Source organism: Brachyhypopomus gauderio, chromosome 21 (assembly GCF_052324685.1).
Source record: "Brachyhypopomus gauderio isolate BG-103 chromosome 21, BGAUD_0.2, whole genome shotgun sequence".
Taxonomy (NCBI): Eukaryota; Metazoa; Chordata; class Actinopteri; order Gymnotiformes; family Hypopomidae; genus Brachyhypopomus; species Brachyhypopomus gauderio.
This window is the reverse complement of record NC_135231.1, coordinates 257,038-272,500: the sequence shown is the minus strand read 5'-3', so window position 1 is coordinate 272,500 and position 15,463 is coordinate 257,038. Positions and strand designations below refer to the sequence as shown.

The following is a 15,463-nucleotide window of genomic DNA, read 5'->3' as shown; positions in this document are numbered from 1 at the left end:
TGATAACTGCTCTATAACTAGTATGAAGAAGTCTCTGTGTGTGGATATTGCCCTCTAGTGGAAGAAACTCCATAAAGGTCATAAAAGGTTACATGTATCTTAATTATTTTTTTGAAAGGCTGATATTCCGCTTTGCTCTAATACCAGTAAACTCTGCTAGGAATAAATGAAAGCACTTTTCAGTGCCATGGTGTTCTCACCTGAAGGATATTAATGTTGTTATATGGTGAGCATGTTAAATGTGCTCAAACCATTTAAAAGGCAGGTGTGATGAACGAGGTGCAGTAAACCCTTGATCCTCCTCTCACTCCTCTTGCCTGCTCATTCAGATGACTTCAGCAGCCTCCCCTCCCCTCCCCTCCCTCCCCTCCCCTCCCCTCCCTCTCCTCTCCTCTCCTCCCCTCCCCTCTCCTCCCCTCTCCTCCCCTCCCTCCCCTCTCCTCTCCTCTCCTCTCCTCCCCTCTCCTCCCCTCCCCTCCCTCCCCTCTCCTCTCCTCTCCTCTCCTCCCTCTCCTCCCCTCTCCTCTCCTCTCCTCTCCTCCCCTCTCCTCTCCTCCCCTCTCCTCCCCTCCCTCCCCTCCCCTCTCCTCTCCTCTCCTCCCTCTCCTCCCCTCTCCTCTCCTCTCCTCCCCTCTCCTCTCCTCCCCTCTCCTCCCCTCTCCTCCCCTCTCCTCTCCTCTCCTCTCCTCTCCTCTCCTCTCCTCCTTTAGCAGGCCTAACTTTAACCTCTAGGGTAAAGCTTATGGAATCTAACCCAGTACACCTCTGTCCTCTGTACACAATGAAAACCTTGCTGGGTCATCCAAAAAAGCTAAAATCACCTGTTAAGTCTAACTGAAGAACTGGGGAAACAGGTTGCAGATGGCGTCAACTTGGCATAAACGTTTTAACCCATTGCGCCGGCATCAGGGAAAGCCATCTTCAAAATCATCCTGCATGAGGTAGTAGGCCATCTCAGTGCTAAAGCCTCTTCCGCAGGTGTTGATGGTAATTGCAGGGTGAGCAGGTCGACAGAGTCTGGGTGCAGGTATTTATGCCCCAATGTGATCAGGGCGTGTAAGGGGTCTCAGAGGACCTCGGCAAACTTCTGCAGCTGACCCTTGTTTCACAGTCTGGCCGCAGGAGCCAAATGTCTTTTGCAGCCTGCGCACAGAACCACCGTGAGTCACCCACCCAGATGTTTCGGTTCTACACGCCTCTCTTATTCCTACCTACAGCAAACTTTCAGTGATAGCAGGATGTAGTTGAAACCATATTGCATTCTGTTGGGCCTGGAAATGAGAGAAGGCATAATTAATAACACATATCAGAATCCTGATATGTGGTCAGTGGGATTTCTATGTCTGTAGATTCGGTTATATAAGATTTACTGTGTCAATGGGTGTTAGAGAAGCTATAGAGGTGTGTTATGTTTCTGAGACAAAGATGTAACAGTGAATGGAGCCAGCAGTCAAAATGCTGAGTGCTGAAGACAGGTTTCAGAGTGTGGAAGACAGGTTTCAGAGTGTGGAAGACAGGTTTCAGAGTGTGGAAGACAGGTTTCATAGTGTGGAAGACAGGTTTCAGAGTGTGGAAGACAGGTTTCAGAGTGTGGAAGACAGGTTTCAGAGTGTGGAAGACAGGTTTCATAGTGTGGAAGACAGGTTTCAGAGTGTGGAAGACAGGTTTCATAGTGTGGAAGACAGGTTTCATAGTGTGGAAGACAGGTTTCAGAGTGTGGAAGACAGGTTTCAGAGTGTGGAAGACAGCTTTCAGAGTGTGGAAGACAGGTTTCATAGTGTGGAAGACAGGTTTCAGAGTGTGGAAGACAGGTTTCAGAGTGTGGAAGACAGGTTTCATAGTGTGGAAGACAGGTTTCAGAGTGTGGAAGACAGGTTTCATAGTGTGGAAGACAGGTTTCAGAGTGTGGAAGACAGGTTTCAGAGTGTGGAAGACAGGTTTCATAGTGTGGAAGACAGGTTTCAGAGTGTGGAAGACAGGTTTCATAGTGTGGAAGACAGGTTTCAGAGTGTGGAAGACAGGTTTCATAGTGTGGAAGACAGGTTTCAGAGTGTGGAAGACAGGTTTCAGAGTGTGGAAGACAGCTTTCAGAGTGTGGAAGACAGCTTTCAGAGTGTGGAAGACAGCTTTCATAGTGTGGAAGACAGCTTTCATAGTGTGGAAGACAGGTTTCAGAGTGGAAGACAGGTTTCATAGTGTGGAAGACAGGTTTCAGAGTGGAAGACAGGTTTCATAGTGTGGAAGACAGCTTTCAGAGTGTGGAAGACAGCTTTCAGAGTGTGGAAGACAGGTTTCAGAGTGTGGAAGACAGCTTTCAGAGTGTGGAAGACAGGTTTCACTGGCATGGATGTGACTTTGGTTGTGCTGTGTTTATCCTAGAGCTGAATTAATTTCCACTTCCTTATAGTGTGCTCAGAGCTTGAATATGTTACAACAAAAGAGATAAGGACAAGCACATCAACCAGACGCTACGCTTCATAAGCAAAGGCCAGCCAAAACTCTGTTATCCTCTCTTATCTACTAACTGTCTCATAAGGCCTTTCATTAAGATTCATTAAGTCAGAATGACGCATGACTTGTTCCACACTCCACAGCTGCTTCCACAGATTTTGCCTGCCACAGCTCTGCTAGCTGTAGATGGATCTTTTAATCATTGCTAGTTTTCACCAGCCAGAGGCAGGTGGGCACTGACTGATGCCCAGCAGGGCTCACCCAGCAGGGCTGTAAAGCAGGCCGAGATAGAGCTCATGGAAGCAGTCTCGATGAGCATGAGTCCTGCTGGGACTTAGCCTGGTGTAGTGGCTGGGAGGACAGCCATCTCACTAAGTTTGTTTGGTTAATAAGTGGCATAGCACGCTGCAGGCATCTTGATTTACCGGATTTATCAAATGTAGGACTGACACTGAACAATGATTGCATGATATGTTGGAAACTGTTGTTTACATTGACAGCTGTGCTGTTAATTATGTTATATTCTTTTTAAGCTTTTGACTAATGACTTAACAGCTGAAACATTAAAAGCTCCATGAAATCTATTTTCCTTTCCATGAGGGCAAGTCCCATACCATGTGAAACAAGTCTCTGTTTTATCTTAGACTGACCTCAAACTTGACCTGCTTGGAACGTTAAAGGCTCACACATAAATAAATACACACATGCACTCACTCACACATGCACTCACACATACACACATGCACACACACACATACACACATGCACACATAAATCACAAGAAAGAGATATTTCTCTGCTGGAATATGGTTTAAGCTTTTTTTGGCCACCATGTGTAATACGTTTTGTTTGAGGCAGTAGCTCGCCCAGCTGAGAGGCTGCATGAATATGAATACTTTGCTATGGCTGCTGCTTGTTTGGAGTGCGCTGTGTGCCAGAGTCTTCAGTCCAAAGGAAATGCCTTAGAGGTGAAATAAGTCATGCTCAGAGCACCCCAACAACGCGACCTTGAACATGCTTTTTTTAATACTGTCAGGCCATTATGTGCTGTCACTATGCAATGCGAGCCATGTACATATGTGCTACACAATGAGTCAAGATCTGACCCATCCTCAAAGCCCTTGTGACCCCGGCTGGAGCAGCGGCAACCGTGGTCTCTCTGTACGGTGTGCGGAGGAGCCCGAATGGCATCTTGAAGCATAAATCACTCAGCAAGAAAGAGAGGAGAAGAGAAAGGGTAGACGGAAGGAAGCCCCCTCCACTGGGGTGCCAGCCATCTTTCACTGTTGCCCCCCCCAGTTTGAGAGCATAGGTCTTTTCCCCCCACATATGAGACCCGTAAGAGTTGGAGGGGGAAGAACACACACAGCGCCTCTGATGGGACTCAAAGGTTTTTGTGGGGTGTGTGTTTAGTGTAATTCTGTATTCCAGTGTTTTACTTCACCAAAATGACATTTGGCATACTTGCTGCTGTATCAAAGAGTGGTGATAGTCTTTTAACAATTGTAATAAGATTTTACGTCTTGACAAATGCATTGTTGCAAAACAAGAGCAGTTGCTTCTGAGCTGCTAAGCTTGCTTTTTTATATCCCCTGGTCACAAACACATGCTAAACAGAATATTTTTGTGATTGTCCACTTAATAAAACTGTGAATGGGTGTTTTTTGCAATAGTTTAGTACTGTTATTTATTCAGTACATTTTCAGTAGATTGAGACTGAAAGCCTGAGGAATGGATTGTGGGATTGTGGTTTTCAGATCTTTGGGTCATATCTCTATCAGTATGATTCTGTGAACAGAGAGCCAGAAGCTCTTTGGCAGGCAGCTCTTTTGAATGTGAAACACGATTCAGAAGAATCACATCCTGTAAGTATAAACTTTAATCATGGACGTAAAACAAAGTCCATTCTAGATGAATGAAGCTGAACTGAAGCAGAGTTTGATTAATATTTCAGGATATCACAATCATTGTATATCTGAATACTACTTCCTCTCAACTCTCTCTCTCTCTTTCTCTTTCTCTCTCTCTCTCTCTCTCTCTCTCTCTCTCTCTGTCTGTCTGTCTGTCTGTCTCTCTCTTTCTCTTTTCTCCCCCAGTGGGTGTTGTGTAAAGCTGAGTATTGGGAGATTGATGATTGATGGTTGGGAAGGCAGCATTCTGTTGACAGCATTCACTGCAGGCTCTCCAGTGACCACACTCTCAGACAAAACCCACCAAGGTGTCCCAAACGCCAGCAGCTGCCATTCACAGATTCTTTCGGGACTACTGTGGTGCTTTCTGAAGCTTGTGAAAAATACAGGACTGTTAAGTGTCTCCTGAGTTCGTAGGACTTTTGAGGGACCTCCCTGTCTGATTATACCTGTCCTGAGTGGTGAGGTGTTGTTAACGGACTCCGACTAACATGCCAAATCAGATGTGGTCCTGTGTTCTCTCATTAGACAAGAGTGTGGTAGTTTGTAATGACAGTCTTTGAACGTGGTGGACATCAAAGATCTTCTGACCTTTAGGTGTTTTTTGAATTCATACAGTCAGGTGGACTTCCTGTATAAGTGTGGGGTTAGGTACACAGTTCCAGCATGACACCCACTCACACAGCCACTAATCCTCCCAGAAGCATGCACACACTAATAACATGACCTACCCACTAGGTGCACTAATAGGAAAAGCTCAGTTTGTTCTCATGGAAAGCAAATCAATACTTCTGCATCAGGTGGCATACAATACTGTGTTAGAACTTTGGTCTACGCTGTACAAAAACGTAAGACGTGGTTCCCGAAACATTATTCAAACTAATGAAACCAGCATTCCACAGACCGCTGAGCACATTCTTATCAGTTCATATGTCCACATGAAGAGTGTATACAGTACAGAGCATGCTCAACAACATCTGTATTGGTAACAAATCATTAACCACAACTAACAATATTACGTACTCTTTGATCCTATAAAATCCACTAATTGGACTCCCTGTACCCCCCACCGTTGTGCCGCTCATAAAAGGAGATTTTAAGAGCTGCAAGGCATTGAAATAAGCATATTATTATAGTTTAAATGAAGACTGTCTGGCATGGTGTACATTAACCCTTTGGTATTTTCAAGCTAGAAATATGTGCTGTTTCCTTTTCTTTCTGTCATTAATCAAAGGAACCCGTTATGAGATCTGCTGGCAGTGTGCGGCGCCTCGAGGAGATGAACGTGTTCTCATATCTGCTGCAGGGCTTCTGCCTTTTGAAAAGTAATCTATTTTCGAACAAAAGCTCAGGCTGTTTCACATTGTATGCTTTTCCATCTCCCTGTCGAAGCGGCCATGACATCTGTGACATTTATCTCACTCACCCACCAAACGATTACAGTTGAAGCAACCATTCCTCGTGGGGACTTAGGAGGACTTAGGAGGACTGCTCTTGGAAGCACTTCATAACTGTGGACCATAAAGAAGAGCTGAAGAACCCCTCAGGCTGTGTTTTATAGTGTGAGTATGAGGCTCACCATGAGTCCTGTCTCCCTGGCCACAGTGCCTGCTAATAAACGTGAGGAACACGTCTTCCTCGTAGATCCTCCCAGGGGCCACGGATCCATCCTCATCCAGCACTAAAAACCTGCAGCTTGGAAGATGGATTTGATCCGATCACTGACTGAGGGTCCCTGAAAGCACATGAATGTACAGACCTGCTTACATATTGTGCAAGCCAAAAGGCCCTGGCCATCTGTGCTGATCTTGCAGATCATGAAGCTATTTATCACAACCTGAAGGGTCCCAGGAAGGACACTGGCGGTGATCTTGTTCACTGCTTTTTGCAAGAAGAGTGATGCCAGCTTACCCCTCCCCAAATTACATTTATATGAAGACGTGGATTTTTGCAACAGTGAAAATATGTGCTTTCAAGTAGAGGTTGAAAGAAACACTTTCTCCTGAGATATGCTGATTGTTTGCTTCTTGAATTAGGAGCATATTTCTCTTCTGCTAGCGATTTGACATGAAGCTGGGTTTTTATTTTTGGTGGGGTGGGGTACCAGTGAATTTACTGAAAAATGCATCAGTTTAGTTCGACTGATATTCAAGAAACGAGATGAGGGCTGGTTATCTCCAGTGGAAACAGAGAAATAGGATGAAACAGTATGAAACACTCTATGAAACACATTTAAGGACACTTTAAAACAATACATTTGGTTTACAGTGCCTGACTTACTTTTGCTGTTGGGTTGAACTATCAGTCAAATGTGGCTGTCTGATTACAGTGGATCACACATCACTGGCCTGACCTTGATCTCTGAAACATGAATACTGGGCTAGATATTTAACTGTACTTCCATTTTTTCAGGGCTCTGTCCAAACACAACCACTAATGATTTTGATTATATAAAAATAGCTATCCTAAGATGCCGCTTTACCTCAGAACCTGAAATGACAACCACTGATGTTATTAATGACTGATGTATGGAACCTTAAATATGATATGCAAACACCTGAACTTTTGACCTTTCTTTGTGATTAGAATGCTACATGACTGCTTTGTTGAAGTCCTTCCTTGGAGCACCAACTGAATATCATTCATATGTCTGGTCTGTAGTAAACGTTGTCAGTTGCAGTGTGAGTGCTGGTCTCTTTTCTACCAGCACCAGATTGTCTGGTTAACAAACAGAAAGATTATGAACCAAGTTGAGAGAGAAAACAAAAGATCATGTCTTGAACTCAGTGATTCATGTCTATGTGATTTGGAACACCACACACTGTAAAAACAAATATTACACCATACACTGTAAAAACAAATATTACACCACACACTGTAAAAACAAATATTACACCATACACTGTAAAAACAAATATTACACCATACACTGTAAAAACAAATATTACACCACACACTGTAAAAACAAATATTACACCATACACTGTAAAAACAAATATTACACCACACACTGTAAAAACAAATATTACACCATACACTGTAAAAACAAATATTACACCATACACTGTAAAAACAAATATGTTGAGAAAACTCAAAATTTCAAGGCAACTTACTGCACTCGATTTTTGAGTTTTGATCCCAACTCAAACTCTTAAGTTTTTAAGAAATTCACTCACAGTTGAGCCAACTTATTATTTCTTGTTCCAATTATTTATTTTTCACAGGTATATAAACTTCAGATTTTAAGTATTGCCTACAAATAATTCCAAATGATTCAAGTTATGCTATCTTATTATATCATGTTCAGATAATTTATCTTGCCCATGTATATGTGTTACGCTGGGAGGAGGCAGGAACCACGAGCAAGTACGGGAACATACAACGTTTAATATGTGGACACAAAAGTGAAAGTGCGGTGCGAACAGCGCGAGCACTGTAACAGTGAACACTCAATGGCACGAGCATTAGACAAAGACGAGCATAAGACATTGCGCGAACGCACATTAAATAGGTAATTAACACAAACCCTCGTGATCTCGAGACAAGGCAGGTGCGACTACGAACACGCTCACAAACGACCCACACCCACGGAACTACAAACATGGACATAACTGCACACAGACAACATAACAACACGCCCACAGGGAAGGGTCCAGAGCTGTGACCATGACAACATGAACCTCTAAATGTAAGTTTTACATACCAAGAGTACCAATTTTTTTTTAAGTTGTGCCAACTTATAATGTGGCGTGGTGTGGGAGAAAGAGGCTGCAGACAAGTCCATTCTTATCAAGAACAGAGGTTTTATTCTCACCTCGCAAGAACATTGGCACTCACAGGCACAATCAGATCAAACTTGAAGCCTGCAAATAGTTTGGCATTGCACATGAAACACAGGGGGAGGTCATGAAGACGCCAACGTTACACATACATGGAGGGGGAGCTCGGATAATGCACATGTACATAAAAAATGGACCGGGGTGACTTAATAACACACAATTAATAATCATTAATTAATAACACTATACAGACATAAACACCACATAATACGCATAACAGGGCTGGAGCTGCAAGGGCTCATGGGTAATGACGTCACCCTCTGGCACCCCCCATTGGCCCGACGCTACAATATCTTGTTCAGATAATGTATATTTCACATGTACATAAATGTCTAAATTCAATACTAAGAATAGCTAACTGAAGTTGGGTCAAATAAGACAAATGACAAAACGCATTTGGACGTTAATATTCAGTTCAGAGTAGCGTAGCTCGCTGCTTGCCGCAGGTGAAATCCACTTCAAGATGTCCGCAGTCCAATCGCAAACCCCGCCCCGTTCTCAACTAAGGAGTCAAATTGAGCATGCGCAGAGGAGTTGGCCTGGCCTTAACTAGGGTTCAACTACAATTTGTATGTTTTGACAATGCAGGTTGTAAGATCAGATCAACTTTTAACAAGAAACTCAATAAAGTAAGCTGATCCAATTACTTTGTTATAGTTTATGGTGCAATTAATTATTTTTGGCTCAGCTAAACTAAAAATCATAGTAAGGCGAGCAATTTTAAGTTCTGTTTTTTACAGTGTAGTAAAATGCATACAATGTGATATCAATAGTAATTAAACAATTCTGCAACCCTAATTATATGTCAAAAACATGGTAAAATGATAAGCACTATAGTTTTACATGTGCCAAAGAATATTGGATTAAGTTCTAATGTCAGTCTTCGCTAGCCTTCTGCGAGGTGAATAAAAAGATGACAGGACATAAAGATTTTTCCTTGCTACAGCTGGAAGCTTTATTATAGAGTAATAGCTTATTTCTTAGAAACTGGCTAAGTTTTGTCCAGGTTTTATAGTGGCTGTTTCTGGAGTTTTGTTAAGAGTTGCAAGTCTTTGTCTTGACACCAGCAGGTTGGATTATGTCCACTTTAGATGAGTCTGTTCTCTTGGATTCTCTCAGATTTCTCTTAGAAGGTTTTAAGTTACGCTTTGACATTGGTGTCATGGATATACAGATCTCACTTCCTGTGCATCAGCTCAGGTCTAGAGCAGAGTACTGTAACTGCGCTCTGAAGAGCTGTTGCTGAGATCAGTGGACGTTGTGTTTCGGTTCCAAACATATATGGTAACATCTGTGAATTTTCACCTTTGTTGTAGAGAATCAAATTTAACCCTTCCCTATTTCCTGTCTGTGATCCTTGAAATAAGAGCAGAAAACAGAACGGACACTGATTTCTTGATTGGTTTAATTTTTAGATGTTCTTTAAGAGATAGGTAAAGGTAAACATCATCACATGAGATTGTTCTGTGTGGAGAGAGTCATTTATAAATGCTTTTCTCTGCTATATAATTTTACAGATACTTTGTAAACTGTATATTGTAAACCTTTTGGTCAGTGTGTATGTCTAGTCCTAGAGAGTTGCACTGATGTACCATCTACACATTTCTCAGCATTTCAGGAGATGAAGTATTTGGTTTTGTTTAGCGTCAGTTGTGTTTTTCATTTGCCTCCATGCAGCTCTTCGCTGGGGGAGCAGTGGGTCTCCTGAATTCTGTGTTGCGTGTGTGTCTGAATTGCATTGTCTACTTTAATACACCGTTTGAGCACTCTATTAAACAGCATTGGAAAACCAGGCACTTTCTACACAAAGAGCGTGAGACTGCTGAACCTCTGAAGTGTTGTGTCAAAGCACTTTGGATGGAGACATTAGATTTGTCCTACACCTGGCTGTGTCTGCCTTTGGGCTCCGGCAACTGTAAAGCGTCTGTATAAGGAACGTAGATGTTGTGTAACAATCCTCTTTCGGCCACACGAACAGAGGGACTTGGACACTTTTCAGTTGCAGTGTCTACCCCCCCCCCCCCCCCCCCCCCCCAGAACTTTCCTTGTTACTTATGAGACAGATATGTTTTATGTTTATGTATCCATATCGCTAGATGTTTTCTTCCCAATGCTGGACATGGCAGGATGGCAGTACTGAGTATGCACTCAACCCAGACATCTAACATCTACTCCAAACATCTAACATCTACTCCAGACCTCTAACATCTACTCCTAACATCTAACATCTACTCCAGACCTCTAACATCTACTCCTAACATCTACTCCAGACATCTCACATCTACTCCAGACATCTAACATCTAGAATTTATTTCACCTGTGTCAAGCATGATGAATGCAGGTGGCATTGTCATCTTCACTGTGATAACCTTTACGCTTTTACGCTTTACGCTGTCCTTGTGCACAGTAGTGTTTTTGCACACTAATTGTAAGGAGCATTTTGGCTCCAGGCTTGCACTTCCTTTTCTCCTCCTCTCCCTCATCTGAATCGAGGTTTTTTTATGGACAAGTTTGTCGATACTCCCATTATTTGTGGTTGTTTCACATATCCACTGTCTTATGTAAATGTTTGAACAAGCTGAACTGATATTAGCCATATTACTAAATATGCCCAGAGTTCATTCATCACTGGGCTTCTGACAGGATGGGTTATATGAGAATTCAAGGCCATGGTATTTCTCTCCACTTTTATTAAAGTGATGTCATCATTACTTTTTGGATCAGATGTTGTACCCATTAAAGTTCACCTGCATCACAGTGAATAAACTGTGCAAAAAAGTGCTTGGAGGCTTCTGAGGGCTTCTGTAATACCTGTGGAGGGGGCGGGACTCACAGGAGGGTGGGATTTTTCTGCTCTGCATATAGAGGCAGCATGTCCCAACAAACCAGGCACAGATATCTGTTAGCGCTCAGAGACAGGAGAGGGAGAAGAGAGGAGAAGGAGAGAGACGAGAGAAACACAAGCAGAGACACAGATGAGACAAGCAGAAGAGTAGTGAGCCAGGGAGAGCGTGTGTATGAGAGGAGAAGAAAACGCGTTACTTGACACTGATAGAAACCAGACAGCTCGACTTATTTAAGTGTGTGGCTTACACAGCAGCAGCGGTGTAGTTTTAACCACATAATGTCCCCCGTGTCCAGGGCTTCCTCCATCTCCCTGTTTGTTGGTGCCTGAGTTTGTGGTGTTGTTGTTTTGGGACACTCTTACCGTGATGTCACCTTGGTGGTACTTAGCCTGGCTTGTGTTCGTGTGGGCTCAGCTGACCCACAGCTTGGCTGCTGGGAATTCGCAGTACCGCTACCTGCGCAGAAACTGCTACACCTGCTTCAGTGGATACAATGGATTCAACGCAGGATACATGGGGTCAGGTGAGTCAGTCTCATCTCTGGTATTAAGAAGGTGGGACCAGATTTTTGGGATACACAGCAGTTCGATTTAGTTTTTATTGCTGATTCATGTGCAAACTGTTGCCACGTGAGTTGCAAATACACAGCAGAAAGTGTGATGTTGATGTTGGTGAGTCTCTCAATGTGCTGTTTGTCACATGTACGTCTTGGCAGATCCTTCCTTCTGTTGAGTTTGGGAAACAGCTGGGACAAAGCTGGTTTCAGTGGTGTGCTTTGGTAATGCATTGGCACTGTCTGACTGATGTGATGTGGAGGACTAAAGAAATCTTGTGTGAGATCTCACAAAAGAAGCAGCTAAAACAACCAACATTCCAGTCCCAAAGCAAGTGATGACAATCCTGTTATCCATAAAGCATGATCCAGTTTCCATGTCCTGGAAAAATCTTAATGGACTGGTCTAGCACTAACTATGATGTAATATGTACACTGTAAGTCTGATTTTGAGGTTCCCAGATTTCCAAGGTGACGTTAATGGGCTGTTGTTTAGGAAGCTGTAAACCCTGTCAGTTGATTTACCCAGACTGTATCCAATTAAGTTGTGCGAGTTTACTTTCATGGCTCTGGGGAATTCCTAGATTATTCTTTCTTCATTTTCCTGTTTATATCAGACCTTGTTCTACAAAGGTGAAAGAGAGGGGGAGTGTGTGTGTGCGTGCGTGTGTGTGTGTGTGTGTGCGTGTGTGTGTGTGTGTGTGTGTGTGTGTGTGTGTGTGTGTGTGCGTGTGTGTCTGTGTGTGTGTGTGTGGGGGGGGGGGGGGGGGGGGGGGGGCGCTCAAGACTAGGTTACACATAAACTTAGACCAGTGTACTGTAGGAGGTTTCACAATGCTTTTGAAGTAACAAATGTATTAATGGACACAGGACACTGCTCTTCTGCTTCAGCGGAAATTCATTCAAAAATAACTGCAAGAATGCTGCATAAATGACTAAGAGCATTTCTGTGATCTGGGACAGCAAATGACATGGACTAACCAGATCAATTAAGTAAAGTGCTTTAAATGCACCGGATGAGGTTAATTAGAGCCTTATTTAGATGAAAGAGTTGAGGAGAATTTGACAGTGGCATTAGAATTGCTAATGATACTTAAAGTTAGAAAAGTGGAGGATGATTGTGGGTGCTGATCACATGGAAAAAGAGCGATCTGTGTTCGGCTGAATGCTGATGACCTCAGCACAGCTTCACAGTTAATGAATGCAGCTCTGTGACACGTCTGCCCGCGGTGCGTCCCGCATCTGTCTGTGAAGATGACATCCCCGTTCTTCTTAACACTGGACTGGAAAGAGGAATTTTGTGCAAGTTCTGAAATTCAGTATAAGCCGTTGGTTGATGGAGATTTGCTGTCATGCACATGGTTTCTGTTACATATACACAGAATGTCAGTTTCTGCTAAATAGACGGTGACCATAGTGATATTTACCATGCAGGGAAGAAAAGTTCATTTCCAGTCATGGCATCTCCAATGGGACTGTGCACATGCGCTGGGTGGAATGACTCAGTAAAAGGTCATCAGGAAAGGCTCTCCTGTATTCTTTATCTGTCTTCTTGAGAAGAGTGGTTTGTTTAAATTCTAAATCATATGTAACACTAAGCGATGTGAATTTTGCTGAATGTTGGCCAAAGTGTAAGTCAGTGGGTTCTTCAGAGGTTTCCTAATAAAAAAAAAATCATGTCTAACACCAACTTTGAAAGTGAAGTGTTGGTGTAGTGTTGAAATATCCAGCGTAAATGTCTCTTGATGGAAAATCATACTGTGTTTGATTAAGTGGCAATTGCCTGGCATGGTGACTCCGTAGTTATTGCACTGTTGGTTGCCTGTCATCAAGCAAACTGCTTGATATTTACAGCCATTGGAGCTGCACTGTGCTTGCCTTGTGATGCCCCCCATCGTTTCTCCAACAATATGGTAGACAGACTGTGATTTTGGCATTCTGTACCATCACCTTTCTTTCAAACCGTATTCCTCAGTAAAACCTCTGTTTGTTTTGGCATTTCTACTTCAGGGTCCACTAAACTCACTGAAATTCACTACAGAGCTGTTTTTCCAAAGTGGATGTTCACTAGATTTTGGTTTTTAGCATATGTGGGAAATTTGAGACTAGTTTTAATAGAACGTTTAATAGCAATAAAGGCAAACAAGACATTATTCTCCCAACCTAAGGAACTCATGTAAAACTTTTGGGCCAGTTTAATTCAGTTTCAGGCCATACATGTGATATATTTCAGCCCTTATTCAGTTGCATGTTTTTTCACTGAGGAACAGTTAGGATGTTAATAGTCATGGTAGTCAGCACCAAAGAACCAGTCTTGCCTTGTCCTCCCACTGAGACATGATTTCCAACACATGGACATTTAGATTTGTTCCCACTCATTGGAAGAATGATTACCAAGACGAGTGAAAACGTCCAGGCTGAGTTTGTGCCCCCTTGAGAGTCCATGCATTTCCGGCCTTGTGAAAAATACCAGCCTTATTTATTTACTCCTGGTGTTGTTAAAAATCCTTTACTCATGGCAGTGCCCCTTTCTGTGTCAGGCACAGCCTCAGGTCGGATCCTGGCTTGGGGCCACTGTAATTAAGATTCCTCCCAGATCTCCTGGACAGGTGGTCTTCATTACTCTCTCTATGTTTGTGATCTTCTCAGACTTGTTCAGAGACTCACAGTGTGCTGTCGATACTCCAGGTCAGCATGTATGTTCCTTCCGCACACATGAGTGTAATATTTCATATTTCATGTGAAGTGTTAGACCATGGGATTCACTCTTACTTCTTCATGTACATAAAATGACAACAGTGGATAAACGAGTGTAAAATTAATCTGGCATAAGCTGTTGCAGCACATGACAATATAAGACCTCTGCTTCTTATTCATTCCCTGCTTGTTCATGAATGATTATTTGATCCTATAACAAAGAATTCAGAACTTTGATTTTCTTTTCATTGTTTTTAAACCATTGTAAGTCTGTTTAACACTGTGACATTTTTTATGGATCTACTGCTGTGATATAAAATGGTTTTTGTCATCGTAGTATATTAGTAGTGATTATTGACTACACAAGGAAAAATTCTATTCTGAGCAGCAATGGGGTGATTGATGGTTTGTAGACCTATCAGCAATCCTTTGAATCAAGATGCAAATTCAGCACAGTTTCGCCCCTATCATTCACTTTTATAGCTGTTTCAACTTCTCAAGCAATTTCCTAAATCTGAACCAGATCTGCCGTTGCATGCTACTGAGTGCTTTTAATAAACAAGATATTATGTGACCACATTCTTGGCTAAACAGAGAAAAATGCCACAGGACCAGACAACATGTGACACAGGACAACTAGACAACATGTGACACAGGACAACTAGACAACATGTGACACAGGACAACTAGACAACATGTGCCACAGGACAACTAGACAACATGTGACACAGGACAACTAGAGCACTAGGGAGAAACAGGGTCCCATTCAGGAAACGATCAGTGTGAATAGGGTGGAAAGATTAATCCACTTTTACCATTACTGATTACTGAGAACCATTCTATAATGCTATTCTTATCTCCTCAGCAAATGCACTATGAAATCGATCAATTTAATCAGCCGATTACTGCATGTAATCAAAGCTCTTTATCTGCCTCTCACAGTTTCTGAAGGCCATCCAGACTGTCTAATTACTTGCTTGGTGACAGCATGTCTTTAAACAGAGTTCGAAATCGGGTGACCTAATTAAGCGTGCTGCCCCCTCACTTGACCCCTTCCCGTTCACTCTCACTATTGCCAGAGGTCTCAGGGGGCTCCTGCTGAGATCCTCCATCTGAAACAAGAGAGCGGAATTGCCAACGTGGATGATGGAAACTGCATAATCTCAG

The 15,463-nt window shown here is 42.8% G+C and overlaps 1 protein-coding gene across 4 annotated transcripts in view; it reads left to right on the top strand.

The window, feature by feature from the left end:
* Positions 1 to 15,463, top strand: part of megf6a (multiple EGF-like-domains 6a) — a 63,689-nt gene that overhangs the window by 23,467 nt on the left and 24,759 nt on the right. The window contains exon 1 of one of the 4 annotated variants that reach the window (XM_076984096.1): positions 11,113 to 11,569. The exons of the other annotated variants lie outside the window; for them this stretch is intronic. Coding sequence (XP_076840211.1) covers positions 11,413 to 11,569 — 157 coding nt within the window. The 5' untranslated portion in view covers positions 11,113 to 11,412. Of the gene's footprint in view, positions 1 to 11,112; positions 11,570 to 15,463 lie in introns of those variants that run through there. 4 annotated transcript variants of the gene reach the window in all.